The 26,280-nt window shown below is 38.4% G+C and overlaps 3 protein-coding genes across 3 annotated transcripts in view; all 3 read right to left on the reverse strand.

Annotated features, from left to right (window-relative positions):
• Positions 1-534: 534 nt before the first annotated feature.
• On the reverse strand, positions 535-7,481 carry LOC140227946 (peroxisomal sarcosine oxidase-like). Its single transcript, XM_072308330.1, has 8 exons — positions 7,380-7,481; positions 6,329-6,477; positions 5,637-5,853; positions 5,025-5,207; positions 3,999-4,136; positions 3,387-3,542; positions 1,976-2,051; positions 535-659 (listed from the first exon to the last, which is right to left on the reverse strand). The coding sequence occupies exons 1-8, from the start codon at positions 7,479-7,481 to the stop codon at positions 535-537; spliced, it is 1,146 nt and encodes a 381-aa protein (XP_072164431.1).
• A 1,969-nt stretch (positions 7,482-9,450) lies between these two features.
• Positions 9,451-16,062, reverse strand: LOC140227947 (peroxisomal sarcosine oxidase-like). Its single transcript, XM_072308331.1, has 8 exons — positions 15,961-16,062; positions 14,917-15,065; positions 13,624-13,840; positions 12,677-12,859; positions 11,769-11,906; positions 11,059-11,223; positions 10,370-10,445; positions 9,451-9,578 (listed from the first exon to the last, which is right to left on the reverse strand). Exons 1-8 carry the CDS (start codon positions 16,060-16,062, stop codon positions 9,451-9,453), a joined length of 1,158 nt encoding a protein of 385 aa, XP_072164432.1.
• A 4,361-nt stretch (positions 16,063-20,423) lies between these two features.
• LOC140227375 (transmembrane protein 132D-like) overlaps positions 20,424-26,280 on the reverse strand; it is a 69,811-nt gene continuing 63,954 nt past the window's right edge. Inside the window, exons 7-11 of the mRNA XM_072307787.1 lie at positions 25,790-25,917; positions 24,574-24,734; positions 23,624-23,821; positions 22,734-22,871; positions 20,424-22,267 (exon numbers count right to left, since the gene is read on the reverse strand). Coding sequence (XP_072163888.1) covers positions 21,068-22,267; positions 22,734-22,871; positions 23,624-23,821; positions 24,574-24,734; positions 25,790-25,917 — 1,825 coding nt within the window. The 3' untranslated portion in view covers positions 20,424-21,067. The remainder of the gene's footprint in view (positions 22,268-22,733; positions 22,872-23,623; positions 23,822-24,573; positions 24,735-25,789; positions 25,918-26,280) is intronic.

The raw sequence follows: 26,280 nt of genomic DNA on the forward strand, positions 1-26,280 counted from the left end.
TTCAATAACATACTTGTCTTCTATCAGATCCGATTTGTTGGATCTTTATACAATCAAGATGTTTGTTCCATTTTAAAGGGATGGTATAGTTTTGGTGGAAAGCTTATAACTTTTTGCGAGATACACAGAAATCACTTATGAAATAGTATAGAACATCAATGAGGAAATCAAAGTTTGTAATGAAAATCGGTTTTAGAATGGCCGAGACATCCAAAAACAAAGTAATACAAAGCAATCCTAATAAAAGGTGGGACCCACCTTTGCTCTGTTTTGGACATCTCTGCCATTTCAAACCCAATTTTCGTCAAATAAATGTTGACTCCCTCTTGGAATTACAAGCTCTTTCATATTTCATAAGAGGTTTCTCATTATCTCACCAAAAAAATGTTAGAAACCTGAAGTTAGGTCTCAACCAAAATTATACGATCCCTTTAAATTACCTATTAATATAAACTTGAACATGGTGCCACATTGCACTTTCTTCTTTGGAGCATATTATAGAGATACAATGTAGGGCCTTTATAATTATATCTCTTATAGTTTGAGGTCAGTAAATCGCTTCATTCTGAAAGGAGCGAGTATGTCCATGTCGGGAATGGTATTCGTGGCGAGCTGGTAAAGGAGTCTTCCTATGATTGGGGCAAACTCAAAGCCGTGACCTGCAGGGAAATGATATGGAGTACAAACAGGAAAGAAGGATAAATAAACAGACAGACAGGCAGACAGACAATAAGAGATAGATAGACAGACAGACAGTGTGAAAGAGAGATTGATAGACAGAACGAGTGAATGAGAGAGAGAGATGGCTAAAAGGACAGACTAAAAGGAAGTTTGATAGATATAGGCAGACATACAGGTTATGAGTGGAAGAGAAATTACTAGACAGACTGATGGAAAGAAAGACGGACAGACAGATAGACAGACAGATAGAGTGAACAAGAGATGAACAGACAGTCAAACAGCATGAAAGAGTGGAAGATGATATTGTAGGGTGTCGTTAGACGATTTCAGTGCAACATTGAAGAAGAAGAAGAAGAAGAAGAAGAAGAAGAAGAAGAAGAAGAAGAAGAAATGTGGTCCCGCCTCACATCCAACTGGACCCATGGAAAACCAGCTATTAGTACAGCTGAATATGGGCTATTTGCAGCCATCTTCTCAGATGGAAAATGAAACTAACACACAAACAAACAAACAACGAAAAAGAAGCACCATCCATTTCAAATATAGATTATTCTAATTATTCACATCATTACATTGATTGTTTGACGATTAAATCTTCCCCCACGTTGAGGAACATTCATAAATGCGCTGATTCATGTTTCCATAATTATATCAAACAATATATATTTCGGTATAATAATAAAACAGTATGTTATGTAAGGCGCTTAGAAACTTTGTATTAAGCGCGGTAAAAATGTTAATTATTACTATTATTATATCAACTGACTTATATTTTTTGAAGTTTATCATTTATCCCATCATGTTACCACGTGTGATGCTGATAAGGAACAATGACTGCATACATCTAACTATTCACAGCCCTGTTGCTGTACGGCGTCTGGTTGGGCTATTAATATAAATACTTCCCTTCGTAATCTATACAACCCATGGTGAAAATTAATCTGCTAAATGGTCACCACAAATGTGCGGTTATAGACTTCGGCTTCCATATACTCAGTAGTCAGATATGTCAAGTCAACCAGAAGTGACGCATTGAAATGCGATATGAATATGAAAATGACAGGGGCGGATCCAGGAATTCCGTAAAGGGGGGGGGGGGGGCTTTACAAATTCAAGGGGGTTGTACGCCCCTCCCCCTCCATTTGTTCTTTTCATTTCTTTTGTTCTAACAAAAAAATAAAGGGGGCGCGCGCGGTACGCCCCCACCTGGATCCGCCACTAAATGAGGACAAAAGCTCAGTGAAAAACAACAACAACAACAACAACAATTTGCACTTTTGGTTACTATACTCACCTGAAAAACCACATCCAAAGACTATGTTGGGATGAGCAGGAAGTGCATCAATGATGAACTCGTGATCTGGTGTGTTCTGTAAAAGGTAATGTCACGTAGACTATGAATATTTTCTATGCAAGTGTCAACGATTTATAACAACTGCATTGTACTCTAATTACATTCCAATTGCTATGATAATAATAATACTGTAATAGCTGTTTTTTTATATATATATATATATAGCGCATTTCACACTTGTTACCTCAATGCGCTTTACAGACTATTATTACCCCGGTCACTGGATACATTTCCAACCAGCACTAACAGTGCTCATTCTCCACTCCCTGGGGAGCATTCCAGCCAGTCGCAGCCATTTTTACAGGCGCGCACATGCTGATCAACCAACATAATATGCTTTCTCATCCTACCGGGTACCCATTTATACTCCTGGGTGGAGAGCAGCAATGTGGATAAAGTGCCTTGCTGAAGGGCAAACGTGTCGGGCTTGGCATGGGCTCGAACCCACGAACCATACCACGCTCATGTCGTTCACAGACGAGCGCTCTTATCCACTCAGCCGCGACACCTCCACACGGGGTTTGAAAGTTTTGTAGAGTAGAGATGTACCGCACTTGGCTTTTAAAGTAGGGCTTCTTGATTTTGAGATAAAAACGAATCCGAATGCATTAGAAATACATGAGAACAGAATACTGTTCCCAAGAAATTAGAAATAGAAAAAAAGAACCTTATCATTTTTTTTTTTTTTTTTTTTTTGATTAACGAACCTTTTAGAATAACGAACTTTCAGAATGATGAAATTTCTGAAAAATTAAACTTCGGAATAACGAGCCTTCGGAATAACGAGCCTTAATTCGTTTTCGGATTAATGAATCTTGGAAATAACGAACCTTTGGAATAACGAACCTTGTTTTATTTTCGGATAAACGAACCTTTGGAATAACGAACCTTATAGATAAATATAATTTTTCGGATTAACAAACCTTTAGAATGACGAACCTTGTTTTATTTTCGGATAAACGAACCTTTGGAATAACGAACCTTATAGATAAATATAATTTTTCGGATTAACAAACCTTTAGAATGACGAACCTTGTTCATTTTTGGATTAACGAACCTTCGAAATAAGAAACCATATTTCATTTTAACGAACCTTCGGAATGACCCCACAAAATCTTCAGACTAGCGAATCTCTCCGAATCCTTCTTCATTTTCGTATTAACGAACCTAATTCGGAATAACGAATTTTTGGAATGACGCCACATTAATGATCTTACTAATAAACCCTTTTTCATTTTCGGACTAACAGACCTCTATATAGGTGTGTGTTTCGGAATAACGAACCTTATTTCATTTTCGTATTAACGAACCTATATGGAATAACGAATATCACCTGTCTATTCATGCTCACCGTGTAGGCACAAGGCTCGAGAATCGCGGGTTTCTCGCTCATCAGACCCGGGAAATGTTTCTGCACGTAATCTTTGGCTTTCTCCATGTGCCACTCAGCGGGCAGACGATCTTCCCCGTTCGGGTCAAGTGGTTGTGCGCCCTCAATTGGTGTAACCTCACCAGGGGGAGAAATAATCAAAAGAAAATGATCAGAAGACAAGATGTTTGCAGAAGGTGAAATTTTGTGCAATGAAAGACAAATTGAACATGCCCGTAACTAGAACTTTTTATGGGGGTTCAAAATGGAAAATAGTGGACCTTTAGTCGGGAGTGAAGCTGGTATAGGACCTCTGGCATGTCTGGGGGCATGGCTGTACGCAGGATTTTTGATGAGACGGAGGGGGGGGGGAGGGTAGAATAATTATATTCAATCTTGGTGGAATCTGACAAGTAAGGGAGCCTAGCGATCAAGCCTATACTGACGTCGAGAATTACAGCCTTCATGAAAAGATGTGTACATGCATTTTAAAGGGCGGAGTGTCGTGGATTCGGAAATCTGAACTATGAGAAAAATCTACACATATTTGATTTATCTATTATGATACATTGAAGTAATAACATTTGGCAATACCTTCATAGTCCCTATGTGATTCGGAGACAGAAGACCAGAAAATAGGATTCCCGCGGGACCGACGTCGTTAAAGACCGGGAATTCTTGATAGGCTCCCGGGGATTTTTCCTTCCAGTAGATGTGGCACGCCGCCGTGGGCTTCACATGATATCACGGAGACAAGTATAGAATAAGGTTCAAATCGATTATCGAGATGGAGAACGAGAAACGCTCACTGAAGTTTAGACGTACTGAGATGAGTAGAGAAACGTTCTTTAGTTCAAAGTCAAACTCGAATGTGTAATATTGGAAAGTTTTCGGTCTTTGTAACGTTTACCGCAAGCCTGTTTCGCTACATGTTCTGATGGTTTGGCTAACCATTTTCTGATAGTTCAAAAGTTTTGTATTGTAATACATACGCTTTGATATTTCAATTGCATAGAAGAATAGATTAAGGGGTATCAAAATATGACCAAAATCTTTGAAAAGAAATTATGAAATTTGAGGAATAGTTTGGACAATTATGATCAGGGGCCGCGGAATTGAGGGGGGCTGCAACTCCCCCTCCCCCCATTGTTTTTTTTTTTCAAAAAAAAAATCTGGAAAAATCACAACAAATGCCAGGACCCCCGAGAGAGGGTTCCATCCAGCAGAAACGGGGGGGGGGGGGGGGGGATAATTGACCCGTGATCCGCCTATCGGCCCACAGCACCCCCCCCCCCACACACACAAACACACACATTTGCATTAGAAAACGTTCAGCATTCCCTGATGATGGTCAATTTAAATCATTTAATGATCTTGCCGGCATTTTTATTAGAAGCTCAAAGTCATGACTGCGTCACATGTAAAATTACTCTTTACATTGTGCTGGGTGCTATAGTGTATGGATGTCTTCATCTGAAGCTCGATAATATTTTTTAAAGTATTCCTTCCATATTCAAGTTTATGTTTTGGCAAACAAAATAGAGAGCTTAAAGCGTCGAACTCTTCACAACATGTTACAAGTTACATGAGTATAAACTATAATAATGGATGTAGGCCTACCTGAAGAGGTAGTTGTAGACCCAGTGATCCCAGCAGATCCTTGGCCCACGGTCCCGGTGTGATGATAAGACTAGAGGTCTGGTAAGATCCACGATGAGTCTTTACGGTTACCATGGCACCGGGAATGATTTCCTCCACTTTTTCTTCATCTTGCAGGACGCCACCCAATCTTTCGTATTCACTCTAGGAAATGAGCGGAAAGGTCTAACGTGTTCAAGAAAAATCTGTTACAAAGTTTCTATTCATCTAGTTTTCAAGATTTGACACCATCATGCATAAAAACATTAAAATCATAATAATTGTGACCTTCGTATTATAAGACATCTGATTCCATCATCTTCAATCAGCTACATCTTCTTCGTCAACCATTGCCACAGGACTATATTAAATCTACTGGAAATAAAACTAGTCGAAAAGAAGGTCGTAATACATCGAATCGCTCCAGTAGACACACCGAAATATTATTTCTATGACAAATTCCTGGAAATGTATCAGATATTTTGTTGAACAAAAGACCATAGCTATACTAATAGATCGCTGGCAGCAGAATCAGCTCTCGCAGTTCACAGGCGTGGATACACACTAACACACACAACCTGGCTTAGCACTTACTTGGTAGGCCACCAGTGCATTGTCAGCCCTTAGTAAACCAGCTCGCTCGTAGAAGAACCATACTGATTCTGGGCTATGTGTATAATATGGAAATCTCTTTGCCCGCTCCTCTTGGTCGATTTTCTCACAGCGATAGGGGGATGCCCGCATGGCTTGTAAAGTTCTCGCTCCGTATCCCTCATCCATCTCCATGGAAACAAACAGCATTCCAGTTTGCCTGGCGAGGCAAGGAGGAGAAGTTGCCGAAAAGAAGAATAATCGTCCTCAAAATAGACAAAACGCAAAATGAATATCATCTCATATACATTGGACTGTGCACATTACTCCATGGCCTCCCAGATACCGTATACAGCAGTGTAATGAGTATAATATTGTCCATCAGGGGACACAATTTTCTTCGACGAAGTCATATTTTCGGCTTCTGCGAGGTCGAGGGATGACTATGCCCCTGCTATTTTTCTTAATATATTATTACCAACAATCACACAAACACATGCAGAACGAAAAAACAACAACAACAACACAAAAAGCAAAACATAGATGTAGTTGAAATAATAAGTTTACTCAGGAAGTGAGTAAAATGTCAAAGGGACATTAGACTTTTAATGATGTCTCGTTTTTCTCCTTCTGTCTGTTTCTCTTTATCCCCAGTCTTAAAGGAGAAATATAGAGGTCAACCTTTGCACTCCCACCTGTAGATTTCGGTGTCAGTGTCCTTCTCTAAATCTTCCCACAGTGGATACGCCTCTTCAAGCAGTCTCTTATAGTGACTGTCCTGGTTTGCAAAACATGTGATTCGGCTTCCTCCGTGAGAGCTACCTCGGGAGTGGAACCTTGGAAACTGAAAATCATCATCAAAAAATGTGGAAATATGATTAGAATAAAGTAGCAGTAATATTTCATCAATGATTGTCTTCAATATAAACTTGTGAGAGCGTTAGAAACGTTTATATGAATTTAGGTCTGAGAAGCGTTCATATGCACAAGATTTTAGTGATGTTAGAAAAATGAAGAAGATAACAACACTAATGGTAATGATTTCATTAATGATAATAGTACATGATAACAATGACAATGGCTCAAGAGACAGTCTTTCTTACACATTTTGTATTCATATCTATTATAGAGACCGATACGTACATATATCTATAAAGAGAGAGAGAGAGAGAGACAGATAATATTGCTTTATAATTTTATGTCACATTGCATAGGAAAACGATTTAAAGGGAATTATCGGTAGAATTCAATATATTTTCATTTTTCTAGATAATGAAAAAACACTAAATCTTGTCTTACCTCCTTATTGATTACTATTATATCTGACATGTCAGTTAGTAGCCGAAGTAATGTTGTTTAATCTAAGAATGTGTACCTTTCACACACAAAAAAAAAACCCAAAATTTGCATCTTACGTTTTCAAATCGTTCCACTAACTCGGACATGGCAAAGCAGCGACGACGGCACATGGATTAAAGAAACTTTAAAAGATAACTATTGAAAGGATTGTCCGATTTTCCTCAAACATCACTGACGTAGGCCTATTCTACAACATTATGTCTTATGTAAATCCCTCATTTGGAACGTAAATGTAATGTTAATGTTACATGTGTTTAATATTGTATAGTTGCCTAGGTTACACGACTGTCTTACCAAGTTGTAAAAAAAAAGTAACTATGGGCACGGCAGTTCAATATGCAATGGTCTCTGCATTACAAACACAGAGTGAACACTTTTGAAACTTACCTGTTCCAACAAGAGAGTTTTCTTTCCATTTTGTACAGAATGGTAGGCAGATGAGAGACCCATAATGCCTCCCCCAACCACAACAACCTCGTAGGACGACATATTTAGCTGTATAGCTGCAGTTAATGATACTTTGCAGTTGAAAAGACGAGACCTCTTCAAGGTCAGGCGGAGGTATTATTTACTCAGACAAACATCGAGTTCAATAAGCTTCAGAACGAGACTCATTTCTCTCCATATACAGCGTGCTCGTAAGAATCAACGTGGCTCAATGCATGTATATTATATCATAATAATGCGTGCACTTTAAGCTTTGACCTATTGGTACGGCAGTCAGTGTGGCTCAGTACATGTAGGCATTTTAACCTTTATAGGGATCAAAGTCTACATGTATCTTGAATATTTCAGCATTTAGGATGGAACAATATTATCATTTTTTATTTTTGTGTGTGTGTGTGATTTTTCATGTATGTGTGGGGGAGGGGGTAGGAAGTATGCGGTATTTTAATACGATCGCCAGAAGTAAATACTATTGTTATGTATATGTATGTATAAAATAAGATATCATTACTGCAATATTGATTGTAACTTTACTCTATTTATCATCATATTTAGGGCCTACATGTAACATAAGAGTTTAATCGTGTTTGGTGGAGAAAATCCACAACGATCGATAGACAGATATCTTGGGAGGCAGAGACGATGTTCCCCTGGGGGTGTTTCCCCTCGCTTGGCAGCGACTTCTGCTGTACTGTGTATCAAAATCTTATTTTGAGCCACAGAGGGCCTAAAGACGATTCCCTTGGTAATCAAATAACTTTCCTAGCCGCCAAAGCAAGATAGTCAACACAAAGTCCGTACTTTTGATTGAAGCAATCATTATATCTTTATTTGGATATATGTACATCTGAAATTATAATTTCATATACAGCTTTAAAATATATAGAATATATAGAATATATATCTATAGTAAAATGTGAAGAATAAGTGAAAGAAATAGCGAACTATTATGTCGTGGATGGGGACGAACTAGTCTTCTGAACTATAGGAATGGAGGTTGGGCTTATTGACGTTTTAACATCGGTGTCGCTATCCTGCGGCTGATATTATATATATATATATATATATATATATATATATATATATATATATATATATTGTATATATATATATATATATATATATATACCATATTATGCAAATACAAATGCATGATATACTGTAATATCATTAGTCATACATTATTACATAAACTTTTGAGTATTTGTAAATGTTGTCACAGGATTATACCCGAAGGGCGTTGAGCGTAGTTACAGAGATTTTCTTTAGCTGGGGAAATTGTTCAATCATTTTTGTGTCCTCAAGGCCGTGATCAACTGGAAGAGGGGGGGGGGGGGTCGCTGCCCGGTAAGCAGGAGGTGGATAAGCTCAGGATAGTTCCTTCTTTTACATTTGGTGTTCATGATGATACAAATCGTGCATATGAAGAGCTTGCTTCCGAAAGGCGCTAAATCCATCATTTTTCAATGGATTTAGCGCCTTTTGGAAGCAAGCTCTTCATATACGATTTTATTCACGCAGAGTATGTACCAGCAAAAGAAAATCTAAGTTTTACTATCTTTCCTTTCTAATTTACATCAGCCATCAACGTCATAAGGTATAGTCGTGAATCCAGCAGTGACGTCATACGGTATAGTCGTGAATCCAGCATTGATGTCATAAGAAGAAGCTTTTCCACTGCTCATTATGGACCTTAAATTTGGTGTTTTTCAATGAATTTTTATCTTATTTTTTTAAAGAACTCGATTGGGGCCATCATCTCAAATAATTCTTATATATATGGCTATAATACGATCAACACTATTTTCTTTTTCAATGAGACAAGTGACGTAAGGGCTTGTAGATTTGAAAAGTCGAGTGATTTTCTTATCCTACGTTCGACTTTAATAAAACTTCTACCAGCATGTGTGTTCCATTTCACACCTCTCATTTACATCAGGGAGATGAGACACCGTCCTGTTTACATCAACTTGACATGGTGTTTCATTGCCTTTGATTTTTTAGTTGTTTGTTATTTCTGATTGAAGTCAGCAAATCGCTTCATACTGAAAGGAGCCAGTATGTCCATGTCTGGTATGGTATTCGTGGCGAGCTGGTAAAGGAGTTTGCCTATGATTGGGGCAAACTTAAAGCCGTGGCCTGCAAGGAAATATTGAGCAACAGCAGGAGAGATAGATAGTTGAATAGATAGATAGAGAAGGAGAGAAAAAGAGACAGACAAAAAGATAGAGAAAGAGCATTAGATGACTTTCCGTTTGTTCTGATTGTATGTTCAGATTCCAGAAATTTTAACACGACATCGAAGAAGAAAACACCGTACGATTAACTTCATGAAAAGTATATTACGAATTTCACCCATTTTATATGAAGCTGCTCATTATAATGATAATAATAGTGAGACTCTTATAAAGCGCTCATTTCTACCTAAAAAAGATACTCAAGGCGCTATACATAGAACAGAGTACATATTGTGTCACGTTACAACAGTATCACAGAAAATGATAAGACAATAAACCAACAAACAATATATACGTACACGATTATACATACAGGTATGGTCAATTTAAATTGAAAATGTAGGTCTTTGAGATTCTTTTTGAAACCATCATATCAAATCATCATCTTCTTAGTAATTTTTCTATATCATGTCACTATGTGTATTGCATGACTCAAAACGTATTATGTGTCATACATGTGAACTAAAGATGCTACACGACTTTCCTTGAACTGTACAGTTATCAATGAAATCTGCAGACTGGTCACCACTGATGTGCGCTTGTAGAATTTGGTTTCCATATACGGCAGACATGTAAAGTCAACAGGAAGTCACGTAATAATCAGATGCGGTATGAATATTAAAATGAGGCCACAAGTTAAGTGCATAATTTAGAAACAGACAAAAAAAGAGTGCATTTGGTTTTTAAACTCACCTGAAAATCCACACCCAAAGACTATGTTCGGATGAGCCGGCAGTGCGTCGATAATGAAATTGTGATCTGGTGTGTTCTGTAGGATGGAAACTCACGCAGAGGATGAATCCAATTTCTTTTTTTTTTCTCAGTTCAAATCATATTCTATTTCCAATATCACTGTTTTGTCGATACAAGTTCAAGGAAAACAAAACATACAATGTTTTACAACAATATATTATAATTTATATATATATATATATATATATATATATGCTACATATGAAACCATTCGTTCAAGTTCAAAATACTTGTCTTATTGGAAATTTAACACAGATTCGAAGATTTATAATGTCTACCTTTTATTTCTTTTTTTATTCCACTTGCTACAGCACTTAAAGTTCATAGTGTCAAGATGTACCGCACTTAACGTTGCTTGCTTTTAAGTTGTAAAATGAAAACCGGATATACTGGAAATGAATAGGCAACAATAAGACTGTAATAAAAGGATGTTTTCAAATGCGTATGTAAATGAAAATACCATAATTCTCAACAAAATTTGCGATAACATACGCAATCTCAATGAAACTTCAATCCGTTTATGCGGCAAATGATTTAATTTTCTATCCATCCATCCATCCATCCATCTATACAAATCCTCATATGTATCGTCTTACCATTCACCAATCCACCCATCTATTCATGCTCACCGTGTAAGCACAAGGCTCAAGAATGGCGGGTTCCTCGCTCATTAAACCCGGGAAATGTTCCCGCACGTAAACTTTGGCTTTCTCAATATGCCACTCAGCGGGCAGACGATCTTGATCTTCATCGCCATCCGGGTCTAGTGGTTGTGCGCCCTCAATCGGTGTAACCTTGAAGGAGAGAGAGAGAATTACGAAATTTTTTTTTTTTTTTTTTTTTTTATAAGCTGGTAGTGTAGATGAAGAAAAATACAGCAAGAAAGGTAAAAATACATCTTTAGATTGATACAAAAAAAAAGAGATCTGCCGCATAGTAGATTACGGTAAGCTATTGTTACTTAACATTTAGAATAATCATTACTCTGCATTAAATTCAAATGCATTACACTTACACATTATACGCGCCATCATAATGACTGAATAAAGGCTTCAGTTAATCGCGGTGATATTCTTTTATAACCATGACTTATTATACTGTACAATGTAAATGTTACAATGGTTGCATGACCGAAATGTGCCTTCATGATTAATCGATTTCTTCATGAACAAATTGGTTGTCGAGACTGAAAAAAGGCAATTTTTTTATTGTGATATTACACTGTCACCGAGAATTGCAATTTTTTGAAAGCAGTCGTGTGTTTTAATGAGAGAAAACAGAAATTTTGAGATAAATGCATAAATATTTGACACACAATACGAAAGGATGTTGGCGATACCTTTACAGTCCCGACGTGATTGGGTGACAGAAGACCAGAAAATAGGATTCCCGCGGGACCGACGTCGTTAAAGACCGGGAATTCTTGATAGGCTCCAGGGGATTTCTCCTTCCAGTAGATGTGGCATGCTGCCGTCGGCTTCACCGGAAATATGAGTACATGTATGGAGAAGTTGATTATCAAGATGGACAACAAGAACACGAGAAATACCCATCAACTCTTTTTTTTTTTCATGAAATCGTCGGTCATTAACGCACCTTTTTGTGCGATTTGAAACAAAGTTTTGAAAAGGCGTTTATATCAAAATGAGTAAGGACGCAACCGCGTTTTGCACCAACCACGTTTCAAAACGCCGATTCTGGCCCGAAAAGGAGAAGCATCATAAACACAGCCGAACATAATTTATGCTGAATGTCCATCCGTTGTTACGTTCTTAGCAAATCAATTATTTCAACTGCTTTCAAATGGAAGGGATTTTTTTTTTTTCGCCCTCATGTTGTGTGAACGCTTTGATTTATTGTTGAGTGGGTACTAATGTGTGTCATGAATGAAATCAAATTTAGTTATGATTACATATCTCTTGTATAGAAACACTTTATAAGAAAAAGATCGAACAAAACTCGTGTTTGGGGTTTGTTTGTTTGTTTGTTTTTTTTGTTGGAAAACCATCACAATTATCACCAAACTGGCATTCTCTGTGACCCTCAAAGTGAAAACTGCATCACATGACTGCTCGGTTGATTACACAAGTTAATATTCGTGTATATCGACCAACGTAGTTTACTCCCGTATATAGATAGGTCGTTGCACTTTAAACCATACTTGCCATATTCAATGATTATAGTTGACCCATACAGACAAACAAGATAGAAATCTACAAGCCAGCTCTATAGACCAGATGAGTGTACCCGAAGAGGTAGTTGAAGACCCAGTGATGCCAGCAGATCCTTGGCCCACGGTCCCGGTGTGATGATAAGACTAGAGGTCTGGTAAGATCCACGATGGGTCTTCACGGTTACCATGGCACCGGGGATGATTTCCTCCACTTTTTCTTCATCTTGCAGGACGCCACCCAATCTTTCCAATTCGCTCTAGGAAATGGGCGGAATGGTCTAACATGTTAGGCAATTGTTAGGAAAGAAACTGTGGAGTTTCCACTCATGTATAGTTTACATGTTTCCGCACTATAAGAACTTAAACGATAATTGTTATAACCATTTATATGAAAGTGATAATGACAAAGAAAAATAAGTGAAGAATATCTTCGATGACTACAGTCACGTGTGACAGTCAGATATAATAAAACTATTGGAGAAACTGACCTAGCTGAAAGAGAGGTCGGTATCATGTTGTTTTAAAGAGAGCCTCTACATTTTTTTTTTTTTTTTTGGCTCGAAAGAAAAAAAAGGATCAAAGAAATATGGAAAATATGAACAAAACAGAAAACCCATGACTATCCTAGAGTTCAACCCCGATATTCTTCCTTCAAGAGAGGGAGGGGAGAGCATTGCCCCATCACCAAATCAAGCACTACACTACGTCTTGACACCTCCGCCCCCTCCCAGCACAGACTTAAAAAAAAAAAAAACATTAAAAAAAGTTCTGCTGCCCTGTGAGATACACTGGATGGCTTCGTAGCAAGCGTGTTTGTAAAGGAAGCGTAAGAGCATATAATATTAACAAATTATTTCACTGGAAATAAATTATGAATACAAAAGATAGCCAACCGTCATCACTGGCAGGCAGTTCTCGCAATACACAGGCTTATAGTACACACACAACCTTATAATACACACACAACCTTATAATACACACACAACCTTATAATACACACACAACCTGGCTAAACACTTACTTGGTAGGCCACCAGTGCATTGTCAGCCCTCAGTAAACCAGCTCGCTCGTAGAAGAACCACACTGATTCTGGGCTATGTGTATAAAAAGGAAATCTCTTTGCCCGCTCCTCTTGGTCGATTTTCTCACAGCGATAGGGGGATGCCCGCATGGCTTGTAAGGTTCTCGCTCCGTATCCCTCATCCATCTCCATGGAAACAAATATTATTCCAGTTTCCCTGACAAGGAGAAGAAGTTGCCGAAAAGAAAAATAGTTGACCTCAGAATGTATAAGACACTATGTGAATTTCATGCACTCACATTGGACTATGCAGGCCCTACATCAGTCCCTTGGCTCATGGATAGTTTAATTCCATTGTATTTGTGGCTTGCCTGGATCCTGAAATCGTAATAAGTTACTGTAAAAGCGGATATTTTGGAGGTGTGGAAATTTTGGGGCATTTCGCTCGACGTGCTCCAAGCGCGAAAATAAAAGCACGCGAAAATGTTTATTTTCGAAACGCGATATCATGTAGTTCATGATTTGATTCCGCTGAATTAAAAACTCGCCAAATTCAATTTACCCGTGCGACTGAGTGCGAAAATTGACGGGAAAAACAAAATGAAGATATAACGTCTCATAATCCTCTGAATTGAGAGGACCTATAGGACTACGGCTGCTGTATAACTGATCCAGGGGCAGCAAGTGTGCATAAATCATAGAATGATTAAGGGGAACACTACAGGGGCGCATCTAGCTGTTTATAAAGGAGGGGGGTTGGGGCGGTATGCGAGGGAGCGTAGCGAGCGAGGGGGGGGGGGGGGAGGGTGTGGGAGGGGGTGTCCCCCCTCCCACAGTAGGGAGAATTTTTGAAAATCTGTGTGTGAAAATGGCGTTTTCTTGCATCTAAAACACCCTATTTTTGGCATAGAGGTCATTGCCATAAATAGAAAAAAAAATAAAATTACAAGTTTAAAAAAAAAGATAAGATAAAAAAAAAATGGTCCCCGGATTTTTTTTTTTTTTTTTTTTTTTGGGGGGGGGGGGGTTTGCAACCCCCAACCCCCCCTCTAGATCCGCTTCTGCACTAAATCAACACTCATCCAAATAACTATAAAATAAAATACACACAAACATTTATGAAACAATATTGCTTGCAAAATACTATTAGTCTCTCAATGAACGTGGCATCATATCTAAGTGAATAAACCAACCAAGAGCGAAATATATATTTCATACTCCATAAAATACATCTTTCTGTCTTCAGTCTTATGGGGGAAAAATGTTATACTTGAACCTATTCAACAGTCCCACCTGTAGATTTCGGTGTCGGTGTCCTTCTCTAGAGCTTCCCACAGTGGATACGCCTCTTCAAGCAGTCTCTGATAGTGATTGTCCTGGTGTGCAAAACATATGATTCGGCTTCCTCCGTGAGAGCTACCTCGGGAGTGGAGCCTTGGAAACTAAAAAGAAACGCCATCAAATGGGAAAATATCAATAGAATGAAGGGCCTTATAAATTATAATTGATTGTCTCTGATTTAAACAGAAAGAAAGAAAAAGCTTTATAGGAAACATGAAAGACGTTTATATCGCTGGAGAAATGCCAATGCATTATATGTAGCAATAATGACAGAAAGATGACGAAAAATCTAAATCGTAATAATACTGCCAATAATGATTACATGCGTGTGATGATAATAATGAATAATTATGATGCTAATACTCACGATAAAATGGCACTAAAAGATATTCATTTATATATAACCTATACTACACCTAGCCTACAGGTGCCTATAGGCACCTATAGGCTAGGTGTAGTATAAGTACATCTGCAAACACGCACATGAACATGCCTATGCTATTTTGGATGTTGCAAAACAGTGTGAAAGAGTAAGTTGTTGTTTACAAGCGGCGTTTTATTCCACGAAAGACTTAATTCGTCATGAAAGTAAAGGAGAGGGAAAAAACTATACAGTTAGAGACAGTGCGATAAAACTGTGTAATGTTTAGAGATATGTTTGTGAAGTGGTTGTATCAATAATAAGCATATCTCAAACTTTATAGATTTTGCCCTATGTCCCAAGGAAGCTTGCGAAGCAGAAAAAAAGCATAACAGGTGGCGGTATTCTCGTCCACCTCCCTGTTGACACTAGGCATATTATGAATCTCACAATCATGTCCAACAAGTGAACCGTAGTCCACTTTAACCCATTCCCTCCAATAACCCTTGCGTGTTCCTGAGTTAATGAACGAAAAGAAAATGTCAATATCAAGCGTTATGGAAATCTGCTGACTTCTCAAACTTTGGTCACGCAAAACTATGACATTACTTTACTGACAAGATTTGTAACCTTACCTGTTCCAGCAAAAGGGTTTTCTTTCCGTTTTGTACAGAATGGTAGGCAGATGAGAGGCCCATAATGCCTCCCCCAACCACAACAACCTCGAAGGACGACATTATTTAGCTGTCACAGTTGCAGACGAAGGGATCCTACCAAGGGTAGGTTACATTATAAACATCTATTCTAGTATATAGAGAAGCTGCAGAATGGAACCCTCTGAACCACGAGAGTGCACGTGACTGCCCGGTCACAGACATGATGTCTGTGCGATATTTCCTGCGGCTGCACGAAACGCACTTTGTATGATTGACATGACAATTAAAGGGTGTGTACAGTTCTGGTTGAGGTGAGGATTTAGCTTTTAACGTTTTGCGAGAATAATATTCAGAAACCACTCTATGAGATGTCAAATAGCATGCAATTCTAAGGGCTATCAAAAGTTTATTTGATGAAAATCGGTTTTGAAATGGCTGAGATATCCAAAAACAACGTGAAACAAAGAGATCCTAATAAAAGGCGTGGCCTGTCGCCTTTTATTGTTATCACTTTTTTTTTTTTTTTTGGATATCTCAGCCATTTGAAAACCAATATTCATCAAATAAACTTTGATTCCTTCTTAAAATTACATGCTCTTTCATATTTCATGAGAGGTTTCTCATTATCTCACGTAGGAATGTTCAAAACATGAATCCCCACCTCAACCAGTACTGTACAGTCCCTTTATGTTGCTCAACGGCAGGAAAATACCGCAGAAGTTTATCAAAACATTACTTCTGCAGCACATATACCAAACATTGTAAAATGCTTCACATTACATTTTCACCCCTGCTCCTCTCTACACCTGCATATATAAATATAAATAAATATATATATATATATATATATATATAAAAACGATAATCACACACACACACACACACACACACACACACACATCATACCAGGGAGGTGCACCTCCCTGATCATACACATATACATTTATGGTTGGCTAAGAACCACAAGGTTTTATCGCAGTTTTAGGGGTATTGAGTTATTGGCATCATGATGTAGAGCTTGATCCCCTCTACATTATGGTGTCAATTTCAAATTACTTTTGTTTCTAGTAAAATATTAAAGATCAAAACCACAAGGGCACTATTTTAACCTCTATTTGAAACAACGCTTACAAATCCACCCACTTTTGATTAGATAAATGTTTTTTATTGCATGAAAATTGATTGTTTTGTTTGAATTTACGTCACAAAATCTTAGAATGCGATAGCGCCTTTCTGGTTCTCAGCTGACAATTATATACTGTAAAAGGAGGAATGTTTGCGAGCATCTTAATTTCGTGAATTTCGCGAGCATTTTAATTTCACGAATTTCGCGAGCGCCAAGATTTGTGAAATTAAAATGCACGCAAAAGTTCTTGTCTACACTAGACAGCCATCTATATGCATTGAATGCCAGTGGCAATTCGCGAAAATTTCATGCCGCAAAAAAGGCCATCGGCTCCAATTCGCGAAAAATTCATGCCGCGAATATATCATGTTTTACAGTATATACAGTGTATATATATATATATATATATATATATATATATATATATATATATATGTATATATCATACTTCTATCAATTCTAGTCCCTTCTCTTTGTCTCTACCTCTTTCTCTCTTTCTCTCTGTCCAACCATCTATCATTCCATTTCTGTCATCTCCTCTCCCTTCATATATGTGATCACTTGCAGCAATCTTCAATTTGATTCACAGATAAAACAGTCATTACGAAGCATCAAAAGAAACAAGTTATGATTTTTTCCACGTTTATATTTCAATTCCGTTATTCACTCCCAATGGAGAAATACATATGGCGAAATATTCATATTTATATTCTTCATATATAAAGTTTGGTTGGCAAATATGTTTCAGGTACACAATACAATAATTCTGTACAGAAAATTCATGTAGAAATAAAGGATAAAGTTTAACATTTCTCAGTCTTCTTTTAGAAAGAAAATGGTCAAGTTTGTGAATACTTACACTGAGAAACAAAATTACATCAACAAGTGAATTACATACTCACAAGTACATGAAATTCACATTATAAAAAGAATGGCAAAAATCGTACTGCATTTGCAAACTCATTATCAGTCACATTTAAACAAAGCAATATAAAGTTTTGTAAGCTGTAATGAAGCATTTCTGTTGTTGTCTGTCGGAGTGTGTGTGTATGTGGCGGTTTGTTGTTCGTGTTTTTTTTTTAATTTTTTAGGGGGGTGTTGAGTGGTATTAAGTGCAATTATTATTCAAATCTATCTGTATTTAAACATGATTTTTGGCTTGCATCTCATTTTACTGCTACATACATTTTGGCAAATCTCAATGTGAGGGAGAAGCTGAGTTGCTCCACATATCAAAAAAAAAAAAAAAAATATTAATGAGCAGTAGATATCAAGTTTTCATTTTAATTTTCTCATCTATCATTTCAATATTTTCTGGAATGAGGCATACCCATTATCACTTCTCAGACTGCCTCAAATTCAAATAATTCATTAATATCTGCACATATGAGATGTTAATGAGTCACAATGTGGTTGCTGTATTTGACTTCTTTGAGGCTCAACAAAAGCCAGCAATGTTACAACATTTTGTAGATATTGTTTCAGGACTTTGTCCACAATATTTTACTCTGCAATACCTAACACAACATAATCCCATACCCAAGACACTATGATACATTGGGACTTAATTTATCATAAAACAGAAATAGTTTGTGCATGATTGTTTGGTCTTTCTTATCCTTCTGGACATCAATAAAAGCAACTTACAACAATAGCACCTACAATAAAAAAAGTCAGACAAGTTTTGGAATTTCTTCTTGCTACTAAAGCAGTGGCTACTTTTTTTATAGTCACACTCAGTAGTTACAGAATGTTTGAAACTTTGGTAAACAGGACCTTTAATGAAGCATGCCCTTATTGCAAGATTTTTGAACAATAGCACGATGACAGACTTATATATCACCTGGCGTTCCGGGCAAATTCTCCCTATCCCATATCACTGTCAAAAACTAAAACAGCAGCAGTAGCACTATTGAATTTCCATGATAATGTGTTGACAGTGCTGTACCGGTGCAAAGCGCGAGCTCTATTTGTTCATACATGAAAAGCACCAAGCACTATCTCTATCACGAAACTATCATAGTTTTGCAGATTTTCACAGCAATTGTTATCTGTCTGGAAAAGAAATATCAATTGTAAGCTCTGAAATTGTATTTCTATTGTGAAGTGACAATGTTACAGTCATAATACAAAGGGGAAAATTATACCGATTACCGCATCTACATTCTGCCTGTGCCTGCTGCACAGTAACTTGGCATTACCGGAGGGGCACAAGCTAACAGCAAAAGTGTGACCCCACTTGACCTCTGCACGTTGCACATAGGTGTGTTAGATCACCTCATTCATTTGCATGTAGCATATGGCCAGTGTACGAACCTAACCTCAAGTGACAAAATGTTTACATTTCTAAATGATAGGGAGAATTCTCTTTTTCCTTTGTCCTACCAGCTTTTCACCATGGTAGCCATCAGTCAATGCTTACGATTAGTGCACTATTACAATCTGTTCTCATATTTAAAAAAGAAGCAACACATTATTCTTTGAAGACATAGCACACACTGTTCCAGGATTGGGAATAGATGAGTATTCAGATCTACTCAGTCCAAGGATAGAAATATTTCTCTATGCTTTCCATTGGTTTCATTCCCTCTATTTCCTATCACATTATGCCTCCATCACTGGACTATCATGGGCTATCATCAGATCTTAAATGCTGAAAAGTGAAAAATGAAATAAAAGGTCCTATTCTCAAGTAGAGTACATACTGCCTCTGCTTAAATAAAAAATAGCACACTATTAAAATATAGCCTTACAACTTTTGCATAGCCTAGAACATAATATAAAATGATCCAACTCACAGTTACTGTAGCTAATTTTCCTCAGCTAGTCTCACTTAAAGGAGGCACTAAGATCATGCTGAAATGAAAAAAGAATTTCATTACAGATAATTTTGCGGGTAAATTACACAGTTCCATGTGAGTTTAGCATATTCTTGAAGAATTTTTCTTTCTCGTACGCCAGGAACAAAGATGTGCCCCCCCAAAAAAAAACAAATGCACTGAGTGCTGTATGTAACATATACACATAACTTTCAATTTCAAACAAAACAGAGAAAACACACATTTTCAGTGGGAGATTTTGGTCAATTTGGGGCACTTTTCCCCTTACTGACTCACGGTGGCATAGACATATATTCAAGTTAGAAAAGAAATGTTTTCTGTATATTCATATGTACATTAATATTGTGTTCACATTAAATATCTGCAATGCATGCATTGCTCTATCTCAATCTCCTCTCTCACACACCCACACCCACACACACACACACACACACACACACACAAACAATACATACTGCGAACAATAACATCTCCTTAACGTATGAGCAACAACTAGCGCAGTTTTCCTCAAATATAATCTGTGGCTTGTAGATCGTTAACACACGCTTTTCAACACCCACATATTGTCACTGGGGTGACAAGTCTCTTTATCTCAAATTTTGGTGAAAATGACTTTTTGGATTAATGGCCAGATAATCAGTTAAGTGATGTCCTGTCCAAATCCTAGCTGTCTTACCCCCAAAATGAAGCCACCATTGCATGTCAAAGGAAAGGCTATCCTATTTGATATAGTGCTTTGGCTGCCATGTTTTTTTTTGCTCTCTTGTACATTTGACATTTTGTAGATACGAGGTCTTGTCGCCCCAGCGACGATATATTGTAAGTTAAAAGACACCAACCATATCTGACAGAGCTAATCAACAGGCAAGGCTGAGATTAGTTTGTCAGTGATTGGATATTGGTCAGTGTTTTGCGTAACTATTTCTGTTTGGCTGAAAGAAACATAGCAGTACACTCCAAACATCATCGCACAGTGTCTGCACACACTGGACAAAAACTCTGGCGGGAGAATTTTCCATGGCAAGTAGAAGAGTGCTGTCAATATTTTGAAGGCTACCATGAGTCCGCCAGAGACAAACACGGCACGCACTCAGTCCAGTGACCACCTGTCCTATCGCTGCTATGTACAGCTTTCCTTCAGGCTGTCTAAATAGTTCACAATCTGATTATATTCCATTCCCTCAAGTCCTGATTTCAGATGCAAGCTTTCATCCGAGGGGTTTAAAGTTATCCGAACATCGCAAGAATTGTTAGACTGGTTAGTGTTTGACACCGATGATGCATTCAACGAAGATTGACTGCCAATATTATTAGATGACACTGGTTCCAGCCTCGGTGAATTTTGAATGCTAGTTTCCTTGGCATTTGATACATCGTTGCATGAATTGTCCGCTATTTGGCAGTCCCTTTCAAGGTCTGGTAATGAATCATCTTCGTTGTCATCACAGTCCAGCACCACACCACAATCTGGTTCCTGAGAGTCTTGGTTGCTAGGGTGACGCTCCGCTGACTGAGACAGCACCGTCTCCTGAAGGGCGCCCTCACGTAGCCTGCGACACTCGCCCAGGCAGTGTCTCTCCACGCTCACCTCGCTCTCGGTGCCGATGGCCTCGTCACGACTGCTCCCCTCCTCCTCATCCTTGTGTCTGAGGGGGATGTTCTCTGATGGTTCGGCCGAGATGCGTGGATGCTCCTCATGCATGCCAAACAGCACCCAGTTCTGTGGGTACGTGGCTGCCCCCTGGTGAGTCTTTGGCATTCTCTTGGATCGACGATAGCGCGCCATGAACATCACACAATTCACCATAAATGCCAGTATGGCTAGAGAGAACACACCCAGTAGTACATACATCCCAATCTCGATACCAGACATGCGTTCCGCATCATTGCTGTAATCATTCGTGTCTTCACCGTCTCCCGGTCCAACTGTACCTTCTGCACCATTCTCTTCCCTGTTTCCATTTTGTGGCCCGTGGTAGACCCGATTGAAGTCGATATCAATGGGGATAGAAGAGATGACGCTGGACCCCTTCTTCACGTTGGCGTCATCTTGCAACTCGAAGTTGGTCCTCACAATCCCATAATCCACCGCTCCATGCACCTTGGTTAGACTCCTCCACAGGCTGTCTGAACCCTGTGGAGGTGACTCGCCATCAGAGCCAACCAGACCGGCATACTTTGGGTTGTTGAGGGTGACGTTGATGGGGATGATGCCACGGGTGATGGTGCTGCCTCGTCTCTTCATGCACGGCTCCGGAAGCTCCACTTCCAGCGTGATGGTGGTTGACCCTTGACCCATAGCAATAACTCCAGGGTAAGCCTGTTGGATGTATGCAGCAGAGATTTGTTTAAAGTTTGTTATACCGATTGCATCACTTCCTTTTCATATCTTGCTCATTAGTACACTAGATTCTCATTAACACTGATATAATAAAGGGTCTAGGACAATTACCCCTTAGGCAATTACCCCAGACCCTTCCCCTTGCTCTTATCATAATCCTGAACCTAATCCTAACCCCAAACCTAACCCTAATCTTTACTCTAACCTTACCACTAACCAGTATTTAGCCGGGGGTAATTTCCCTGAGACAATAATAAATTTTCATTCTCACAAGTTTTTTTTTTTTTTTTTTTTTCTCAAATGTGTAAAGTTTCTTTGCATTTTATTAGTTTTAAGATCCAAACGTAACAAACTTTCTATGTGATTATCTCTTTTTCCATGCACAAATAAATGATCTACACAGCCTTTCAACTTTTTTACTTTTAGTAAATTTGACTATGCTCACCTGCAGAGAATCTGGACTATCTAGGATGATGCTGGGATCCAGCGTTGTTATGGCAATGGTGTAATCATTGGTGCTGACATCTTGGAGAGCGAGACTTGAGCCATCATCAAAGAATATGACTGCACTTAGGAAGGCCTCCTGTGGGTGATTTGATGAAAGCATGAATGATTGTATCGTGGGTACTAAGTTTGATAGTATGCAGATACAGTGTGCACTCCTGTTAAAATGAACATGGTTTTAACAAAATTCCAGTTGCAATAAAATAAAAATCCATGTCGCAAAATTATAGGCTCTACATTTTTTATTATTTATTTGTTCAATTAAAATGAAATTTCAATATAATGAAAGAAAACTGCCAGTCCCGAGGACTTTGTTATGAAGGGAGTCCACTGTAACGCACACGACACAGGAACATTAGTAAGAATTATCCACCAGATAGTTACTTTGGGACAGTCCAAAACTCATAAGACAAAGCTGACGGTGTTTTTGGACTGTTCCACATAGGGTGGATAATTTTACTAAATGCACAAGTGAGTAATATGCATTATATGTTTTATAAACTTAAGGCAACATGATTTGAATAAAGGGGCAGCCATTTTTGCAAGATTCCCAGTCCAGCTAAAAGCTAACTGAACTGCATCCACGAACATTTGCGAAGCACACATAATGTCAAGGCAATAGTTGAGTGTACATGAGCAGCCACTAGTACTGGTCATTAGTATACTAATGCCCGGAGAAAAGTACATTTAGGGCTTTAGGAAAAATAAAGAGACGGGTCATGTGATAGCTCTCAGCCAATCATTTGAATGGGATCCACATCACCATTAATACTAAACTACTTAACAATGTTATCATCTGCTTTGTGGAATTACACAGAGTCACAAACGTACCTGATGTTCCACAAAGAGGTCACTCAGGGCTGTGACACTGGCAAGCTTGACCCTTGACCCCTGACCTGTGATGTCACTGACACTGAGGGCCATGCCCGAGACCAGTGTGACATCCATGTAAGTAGCTACGTTGACCTTGTCTGCTGCCACCAAGAGTCCACTCTCACCCAGGATATCTCTGCTCCTGGGGTGTAAAATCTGTAGGGGAGAAAATAAAATCCCATTTGCCTTTTAATACTCCTTAAAGATCAAATACAGTTTTTTCAATGTTGAACTTGGATGACTGTGCTACTGTCAAAGTTGGTGAAGCAAAGTCTGGCCTCAGTCCATAGATCTTAACCCTCTGTATGCACCTGTCCATAGCTTTGTATGTGAAATTTGTCAACATTTGACTCACTGGTACAGAAAAGGTTAATAAAAGATTTCTAGCTTGTAATGATTACAACCAAAGTCTTTAATTTGCTATCTGCCAGAGCCCCACTCATAAGGCCCTGTCTTCTAGCTGAGGATGCCCTTGAATTACAGCATGCAAGGAGAAGGGCATCAAGCGATTATGAAGACAGAGTGAAGATTTACAGGTATTTAAGCCTTCAAAAGCTTCCCACAGCTCTGTGCTTGCTTTTTCACATTAGTGTCACTGTTCTTTTGGGCATGTTTTCTTTCAACTGTCAAATATAGATATTTCACAGGGGCACATTCTCGTAGCTCCCCATCAAATTTTGGAAATCTTCTTTTTAGACATTTCATCAAAGATGTCTTTGAAACATATCTGTGAATGCTTGGAAATATGAAATTCAGACAAAAATATAATAATACCATAAAATTTAGCATGATTAGATTTAGATGAACAAAACAATAACAATGACTGCACTATCAAATTTTTTTTTTTTTCAGAAGAGGCAAAAGAAGAGAGATTTTAAAGGGATGACTTAGAATATAGAAAAACAAACCTGGATTTTGGTATTCCCAGGCATCCTGGCAAGGATATTGGTCCCCTCTACTTGGGCAATGGTACGATCCAATACTGTGATTTGGTCCTTGACTAAATGAGTGACAGACTGTTCCAAGTTCTCTCCAAATAGGTAGATCCTCTTGCCATCAGGTCTTGACACTGCAGAAAAAAGAAAATCAGTGAACATGAATACTATTCTTCATTACATTTCCTATGTGTTTCACAATGGTTTTATACAAAAGTGATGTAAGGTCCAAGAATTCAGCTTGTGGATAGGTTTGGGTTACCATTATGAACACAATAAAAAATTTTTCCCATCTGATCCAAAACACTTGATAACAGTACAAAAGTTAACCATCCCACGAAGGTGATGTTGTTTAGACCATATAAAAAAGTTTTTAGATCAATAATTAAGTATGTCAAACAAAATAATACTTTCTGTAAATGTCAGAAATACATACAGTGGACTCCAGTTATAACAAAGTCTTCGAGACTGACAGTCTTTTTTTCGTTATATTGAAATTTCGTCATAACCTAACAAGTTGACAATAAAAGACATAGAGTGGATAATGCTGTGGCCTGAATTTTTACTTCATTGTGACCAGAATTTCGTTATAACAGGAGTGCACTGTATTTCATCATCAACAAATAAGTTATCTCTTGTGACAACTTGTACACATACACAAATATGTGACAAAAGTCTGGACAGCGATGGCCTTCCAGAAAAACTTCAATTTTACGCTTCATGTTGGTAGGTCTATCACTTCCAAAATGTGTTTGGATATACGGTTACATTCTGAGAGAACTATATTTGGACAGTTGCTTTTCTACCACATTTTTGTTGCTATAACAACACCATCGCAGCCATGGGTGTGCACTGGTAACTTTCTTGTCATTTCATATGTTCTAAATTCAACACAGATGGACCTAAAGCTGATTCCCTTTTCTTAAAAGAAGCTTCAAAAAGTTTCTCCAGCCATAGATCTCCAGTTCTCTCCATTTATGGGTCACAGACTGATTTCCCTTGGTTGGTGGTGATGGGGGGGGGGGGGGGCACTATGTCTGAATGACATTTCCCTGTAATCTTGATCCTTGAAAAGTAACTCCATGCTTTGAGGTAGCATTCTGCAGAATGTGTGACATGAACACAAATTTCCAGCCCACAGCTTCACATAATGCAAAATAAATACACCGATGGATTTCCTGTCACTTACTGGAGTTTGCGTGCGGGGCGTAGAATCTGGTGTAGACCTTGACCTTTGACTGTTGATACTTGAGTCGACACTTTGTCTTCTTCGAGTCTCTGCCTCCATTCAGCATCTGATCCGGCTCCGGAATGCCACTGCATCACAAAGAGAAAACAAACGTGGCAACCATTTAGACATCTCACCCTCTAGCCTAGTTTCAAGTACACTACATATCTTAAATTAATACATTAGAACAGTCTTGAACTGAGACTATTCCCTAAATAAATAATGTCTATGCCATATTATATTTCATTAGTATGACATTCTCTCTGAAGGACTAGGCAGTGCCCTGCCTAGGGGTAGAATCCGCTGCTGCCAGGGGATTTGAACCTGGGACCTCATGATTGATAGTCAATAGTCTTGACCACTGAGCCACAGTTTCTATTAGGAGCAAAAAGGAAAATTTGCAAATCCAAAGAATGTTGGGTTTATTGATTTTCTTCTTTTCCTGGAACTAA

Source organism: Diadema setosum, chromosome 4, assembly GCF_964275005.1.
Source record: "Diadema setosum chromosome 4, eeDiaSeto1, whole genome shotgun sequence".
Lineage (NCBI taxonomy): Eukaryota > Metazoa > Echinodermata > Echinoidea > Diadematoida > Diadematidae > Diadema > Diadema setosum.